The 7,260-nt window shown below is 46.7% G+C and overlaps 1 protein-coding gene across 2 annotated transcripts in view; it reads left to right on the forward strand.

The window, feature by feature from the left end:
- The window catches only part of ube2f (ubiquitin-conjugating enzyme E2F (putative)), a 41,477-nt gene extending 34,633 nt beyond the window's left edge, over positions 1–6,844 (forward strand). For both annotated transcript variants that reach the window (XM_063212125.1, XM_063212126.1), the window contains one exon: positions 5,050–6,844. In XM_063212125.1, coding sequence (XP_063068195.1) covers positions 5,050–5,100 — 51 coding nt within the window. In that variant the 3' untranslated portion in view covers positions 5,101–6,844. The remainder of the gene's footprint in view (positions 1–5,049) is intronic.
- The last annotated feature ends 416 nt before the right edge of the window (positions 6,845–7,260 follow it).

Here is a 7,260-nt window from a genome sequence, read left to right on the forward strand (position 1 = left end):
AGCATGTGCTCCACTTTGCAGTAAAATAATGTCACTGTGCCACCTCCAGGAAATAGCCTTACTGTGTGTTTGTCTGTGTGCGTGTGTCTGTCTGCACACATGTGTGAGTGCATGCATTTGTGTGTGTTTTTTTTAAAGCTAATTCCAAAGAGTTTTATGTGAAAATGTCTTCAAGGCAGCATGTGGTTTTGGTAGTGAGGTAAACATACATATTTTTTAATGGCTCACCTCTAAATGTATTGATAAAGCGGTAAAAACTCAGCAAGCACCTCCTCTTCCTCCTCCTTTTTACATTTTCCCACTTAAAATTGGTAATATTCATATTAATCTTCAAAATTTGTTGAGTAATTGTTTGCCCAGGCTTGGATTTCATCATAAAAAAGTAGAAAGCAATAACACCAATATCTAAAAAACATTGTTGCATTATAGCATTAGTGTGTGTGCACGTGCGTGTGCATGTGCATATGCATGCTCATGCGTGAGTGTGTGTGTGTGTGTGTGAGTGCGTGCGTGTGCACGCGTNAGTGCGTGCGTGTGTGCGTGAGTGCGTGCGTGCGCACGCCTGCCTGTGTGTGTCAGCAGGCCAGACAGGTGAGGCTCTGGTCTTGTCTGGTCAGGTGGGCTATTATCTGCAGCCATTTTAATATCCTCTCACGGTCCCCCCTTTGCTCTCACCAGCAGATGGGGAATACATAACAAAACAGTTTACAAAGCTTTGAAATCCATTCTGTGTGTGTGTCTGTATGTGTGTGTGTGTGTGTCTGTGTGTCTGACTGTCTGTGTGTGTGTGCCTGTGTCTGTGTGTGTCTGTGTGTGTGTGCTTGCGTTCGTGCCTGTGTGCTTGCATCAAGCATCAGCTGTACGCAAACCAAACCTCCCGTGGTGTGTGTGTGTGTGTGCGTGTGCGTGTGTGTGCGTGTGTGTGTGTGTGTGCGTGTGTGTGTGTGTGTGTGTGAGAGAGAGAGAGTGTGTGAGTAGAGAGAGAGAGACTAAAAGTGTGCGAGAGTGTGTGTGAGTGAGTGCCGTTAGCTCAGCCGCGGTCATGTCAGCTGGGTCTCTGGTGTGATGTGAGGCCAGGCGGCTCCTGGTCTGATGAGATCTGACCTGAATTTGTGTCACCACACCACGGCCGCCTCACCCACGATGCTGCTGACTGGCAAAGAGGGATCCTTCATTGCATTCATCTGTTTGCACTTGTTTGTGTGTGTGCGTGCATGTGCGTGTTTCTCGTTGTGTGTTAATTTCCGTGTGCGTGTTTTAAAGGCTTGTCTGTATGTATATGCATGCGTGCAAGCGTGTTTTTGTGTGCGCCTGTGTGAGCGTGTGTGTGTGTGCATGTGTGCTTGCGCGCATGTGTGTGTCTGTCTGTGTTTCTGTGTGTGTCTTTGTGTTGACTGCTGCGTGTATGCGTGGGCGAGCGATAAAGTTGACTAAGACGGACAGTGGAAGGATGGTAGGCCTTTTGTTTATGCATGCTTGTATGTTTGTGCAAGGGGTTGGGATGGGGATGAGGATGGGTTAGTTCAGAGAGATTAGCCATTGAAAGGGAGGTGGTATCTGTTGTGTGTGTGTGCATTTGTGTTTGCCTTTTGCAAGCGTAGGTGTTTGGTTATTGTGGAAAATGAAAGGCTCACTGATTTTGTCCTTGACTGTGTTGAGTGTGTGTGCACACTGTCCTTTGTCACATGCACAAGCGCACACATAACTCACTGTGTGTGTTAGTTCAGGGGTTCCCAAACTTTACCATGACATCTTAAGGCCCGGTAGATACCGGTAGATTCCAGCCAAGGCGCACCCGGTTTCACAACTCGATGAAGTTGATGCATTCCTAAACCCATACAAGTACTACAGAAAGCATAATGGCCTACATTGTAAAGAAGATTGTTTATTTGTGTTCATCTTGGCTTCGTAAGCTTTTCAATTTATTAAATTATTCACCTTATTTTGCTATATTTTTTCCTGCCGTGGCCCCCCCTGGCATTCCCTCGCGGCCCCTCAGGGGTTCCCAGGCCCCACTTTGACAACCACTGTGTTAGTTCATGCTTAGCTTATAACATTTCAATGCATTTTTCCGTGCAACACACTTTATATTCTCATAAGCGCCAGCATATGTGAAGGACCTTGTAAGGCAGGCAAAGACATTGTGAGAGAGACAGATAGAGCAAAACTGGGGGGAAAATTAGAGAGATAGATTTGATTGATTGAGAACAGAAATGTAGACTAATCCAGTCACACCTCTTAAAGCCGCAGAGTCGAGTCGTCAGGCTCTCCCAACACGTTGATGCTTCAGGTTTTCGATATCGTGTTTCCATTTAAGCCGGGCCTCCTGTACGAACCACAGGAGGGCACCGGGGCGACGGATCACCACCACCACAGGACTCCGATGACAATCACCAGCTCTACTCCCTTGGCCTCCCCCAACCCCCATAGCACCCTCCAGATCACCTGATCCATGAGATACAGAGAACATGATGGAGAGAGAGAGGAAGAAGACAGAAAGAGAAAGGAGGATGGAGGGAGAAATGGACTCACCCACTCCCCAACACCCAATGGCCCCGCCTCAGGGTACCCGATCCATCACAGTGGCCCTTGCTGTACCGCTACATTTAATTACAGCGACATTTTTAATTTACGCTACACTGTTCAGTGTTAGCAAGATGGCTGGTTGTGGCATATTTATTATGCTAATCCGTATAAGGTGCCAAGGCGGGTTGGGTTTTTTGTGTGCGCGACGCCAGAAATCAGCGTTATTGGCTCTCATTGTTTCAAGACAAAAATGACATGATGAATTGCCGGCCGTCTTATTGGATTTGCGGCACTTGGCGAGAAGGTGGAGGACGGGTGGAGAGGATGTATGGGCGAGGGGAGTAAATCCGGAGCGTGATGTGTTGTGATGAGCTACCAGTTCCGGCCGGGTTTGCCAGCCTGCCCGTCCGCCGGACTCGGAACATGAATTATGCCCGTGTGCAGGGAAGCCAACGGGGGGCAAAGGGGTCAGTTGTCCCTGGCCCAGGCAGAGATCGTCCGTCCCTAAAATTGGCTTTTCTTGTATTGTATGTGTATTGCATGGGGATCCAGTGGAATGATTTTGTCCTGGGCTGGGCAAAGGCTGTCAGCGGCCCTGCCCGTGAAGCTATTAAAAGCGCAGGTCTTCCTCCCAGACACCCGGCAGACAAATGGAAACCTCAATGGGCTATAGCAGATGTTAATGAGGTTTTTATTCCACCTGTGTGTAAATTGACTTGGGGGGAATGAGAGGCGGGAGGAAAGAGGAAGAAGGGTTGGCTGGAAGATGGAAGACAAAGAAACACAGCCTTGAAATTAAGAAAGGTAGATACAAGGATACAGACGGTGAAGAAAATCAGTACAGGACAGCAAATGATGATTGTGTGTTTGTGTGTGTGAGTGCGTGCGTGCATGCTCTCTTTTTTTTGGGTGTGTTTTTGTTTGTTTTCTGTAGCTGACATGAGCCAAAGAGAGACCCTTGTACCACACAGAAACCCTATAATCATCGTGATGCATGCTCAACAACACAGCCTAGAAAGTGTGGCGTGTTTTTGGACTGTTTGTTTGTTTCTTTGTTGATGTGATTATAAGTGGATATGAGGGAATGACAGAGCCTTGTACTTGGGGATGATGGCGAAATGACTAATCATAGAGACACAGCCCCGAGACCCGTCAGATGTGACAGGGCACACCAGCCAAGCATGCCATTTCTGGGCCCCCTTCCCATCTGCAGTCATGCACATGTATTCTCTTTCTCTTTCTCTCTCACACTCACACGCTTGCTCACTCACACTCACACACACACATACACACACACACACACACACACACACACACACACACACACACACACACACACACACACACCACACACAAGCACACACACACAAGCACGCAAACCTTAGCTACATGGAATATTAATCAGAGGCCCGATTCGAAACGGGGAAGGCAGCTGTCCTTCCAGTGAGCTAACTGGACATCGAGTCATGAAGTGTGGATCGAAACGAAAAATTGCTTTATTTCCTCTCTCGGCAGTTGACTGCATTTGTGGGCGTAACGAGGATATTTCAAGGATACATCAGATGCTGACTTCGCTTCCTTGGTACCCAACATGCTGTGCGCCACCTCCCTCTCAACCGGAAACCTGAAAAACAAACATGGCTACTACCCAAGCTACTACCTTATCATACTCTTTATTCTGACACTTATGTATGTAGATATTGAAAATCGAATGCATAAATCAACATTGTAGTATCTAAATATGCTGTCGCTAGATCTATTTATAGCCTATTTTACGATTCCGCCGTCTGACGATCATTCACCGTTCAAATAGCATGCGTAAGCTAAGCGCTAACGTGATGAACGTAACTCCCCCCATAGAATCGCAAGAATCGCCGTAACATCAAATGCGCAAGACGGCGCACTCGTTAGTGCCGTTCGTAACGGCTGCCTCATCAGCTGACTTCGCCTCTCTGATCAGTGACCTGTTTATGTAGGAGGAGAGTCATCGAGTCACTGCCTCCCGTTTCGAATTCAGCCATAGTCTATCCAGATCTCCCTCCTCCCGTTTCAGATTGTCTCCGCCTGCCCCACATACACTGTGTTCTCTCGTGTCAGGCCTGTGTTGTCTTTTTGCTCCTGTGCTTTGTGTGGGTGTGTGAGTGTGTGTCTGCCAGTGCGCAGACGCAACAGTCTGCCTTTGTGTGTGGAAGTGTGTGCGTGCGTGTGTTTTAAATAGCTCCTTAAAATTTTAATGTCCGTCTCAGGATGGTGTTCTAAAGTTTTTCACGTATGAATGAACCTGCTGGGCCCATGCCCAAGTTTTTTTCTTTCTTGCTGACTTGCATAAAACATGAAACAGCCTTTAGATCAGACTGTGTCAACGAGTTTGTCCTTCACACTTTTTGATATGCTTTTGTTTCTTTCTCTTTCTCTTTCTCTTTCTCTCCTTGTCCCTCTTTACCTCTTTCTGTCACCTTCTATCCTTAACTTGTCCTCCCTCTCCTTCTCCGTCTCCTCCCTTTTCTCTCTCCTCTTCTACAGGAGGACTTTAGGAACAAAGTTCAAGACTTCATCAAGAACTACGCGAGATGATGACGACGGGGGCTACTGGACTTCTCTTCCTCTTGTTTGCCACACGACACAGTGCGATGCCAACCTCCAAACCAACCTCCCACCCCCTACCCGGGCAAACCTGGATTTGCCACTGGGTGCCACCAGTAACCCAGCCTCTGCACCTCACCTCACCTCACCTCACCTCACCAATCCCTTGTCCACCCCTCCAAACACCAAGCATTAAAAACAAAAAATGAGAATGAGACACGTAAAAAAAAAAAAAGAATCCAAAAGCCACATTTTGACATGGATAAAAAATGATAACGCTGAAGCACTTCTCTGTGGACTAGTCACGTGGATCCCAGCTGGGTACTGTATGAGCCTGGGGTGGGGCGGTCTGTCTGAGTGTGTATGTGTGTGTTTGTGTGTGTGCGTGTGTATGGGTTCGCGCATGTGTGTGCATGTTTGAGCGACTGTGTATGTGTTACTGACTGCGTATGTGTGACTGTGACTGTGTATGTGCGTGTGCGTGTCCGTTAAGCTTGTGATTCAAGTGTGCAAGCCTCGATATGTGAATCAGAGCAATGCCCTTAAGTGTGACTGCCGAGTGGCCAATCCGAGGCTGAGGGGAAAGAGAGAGGGAACAGGGAAAAACTGCAAAAGATGGCAGCCATGGTGACGAAACATGGCAGACAGACTGATTTTTTTTTTTCATTCTCCCTGGAATGTCATCTTCTTCCCTGTTCTAGTGCCTGCCTTTGTGTTCTTTTTTTCTGCGTCTACGGACTTTTTTTTTTTAGCCTGTTTCAAAACCAAACAAACAAACCTGCTCTGCTGCATGCCACAGCCTACAGTTCCCACAATGCAACTTGCGTGCCCCCCCGCTGCCAAAGGATATCCAATCACAGGATCACTCGCTAAAGGTATACTGAATATGATGATTGGTTTCAGCATAATGTCAAACTAGCCAATCCAAGTGGAAGGTTGGGAGGGGGGGTGTATGGGGGTTTCTGCACCATGCGGCCTATGGTAGCCAACCAAAGGCGGGCTCTTTGTGAAGAAAACAAATACGGAGGGCCTCAGACTGCTGTTTTAACTTCTTACTGTTCTTCTGTCATCCGTTCTATAAATATCATCACACCACAGACTGTTCTTCTCGGTCTACATTTTCACTTGTAGTTAAAAAACATGCAAACACACTCTATAAGGTGTGAGCATGTTGTGTCTCACTTAGTGTGCCTCTCTGTATGCAAGAAAAAAAGACTGTTGGCTTCCTCAAATCAGAATGTTGGGGGGGGAATGTCATTTGCTCTGTCGTATGCATTTTATCAGCTGTGAAGTGTGTGGATGTCAGTGTGTGAGTGTGATTGTGGATATAAAGAGTACTTGTTCAGCTTCACAGGTGTGTGCATGTATACATCCGTGTGTAGGCGGATGATAGTTTTATTTTCATTTTGTGCGTTTTGTGTTCTCTGTCATGTATTTTGCAGGAGCGACTGGGCAGAAGGTGTGTGATGGTGAATGTGTGTGTGTGTGTGTGTGTGTGTGTGTGTGTGTGTGTGTGTGTGTGTGTGTGTGTGTGTGTGTGTGTGTGTGTGTGTGTGTGTGTGTGTGTGTGTGTGTGTGCGCGTGTGGTCTGGTAGCATGCACTGGGCTCTTGATGTGCTCAATCATAAAACCGTCTGAAGAGCTGGTGAGGCTTGACGATATTATTTAAACTCTTCTTTTCTTAGAGTTGTATATCCATTTGTAAAATATATTAAAGAGGAATTATACTACGGGAGTTACCTCTCTGGGTTTTTTTCTGTGTGTGTGTGTGAGAGAGTCTGAGTGAGAGAGAGACACTTGGTGCTTTACTCAAATTAGGACATCTCAACCGTCTACAGATAACGATGCCTGAAGGGTGTTGCGCTCGTCAGATCATTTGATGAGGAAAAATATGCTTTCTTCTGCTGCTGCCTTATCAGCCCAAAACAGTTTCACCCTAGTCAAGCACATGTTTTATCTTCTTCCTCCCTTTTTTCCCCTCATTTTTTAATCCAAACGATTTTTGTTGTGCACTGCTAGGTTCAACACTTTCTTGTCAATGTATGCCTCTATCTGCCTGAGCAGTGCGTGTTACCCTTTCCCATTACGATTGCAAGGCTGGCTGACCTGAATGGAAACCATAATATATTATTATCCACCTGTTTTTCAGAG

Source organism: Engraulis encrasicolus, chromosome 12 (assembly GCF_034702125.1).
Source record: "Engraulis encrasicolus isolate BLACKSEA-1 chromosome 12, IST_EnEncr_1.0, whole genome shotgun sequence".
Classification (NCBI taxonomy): Eukaryota; Metazoa; Chordata; class Actinopteri; order Clupeiformes; family Engraulidae; genus Engraulis; species Engraulis encrasicolus.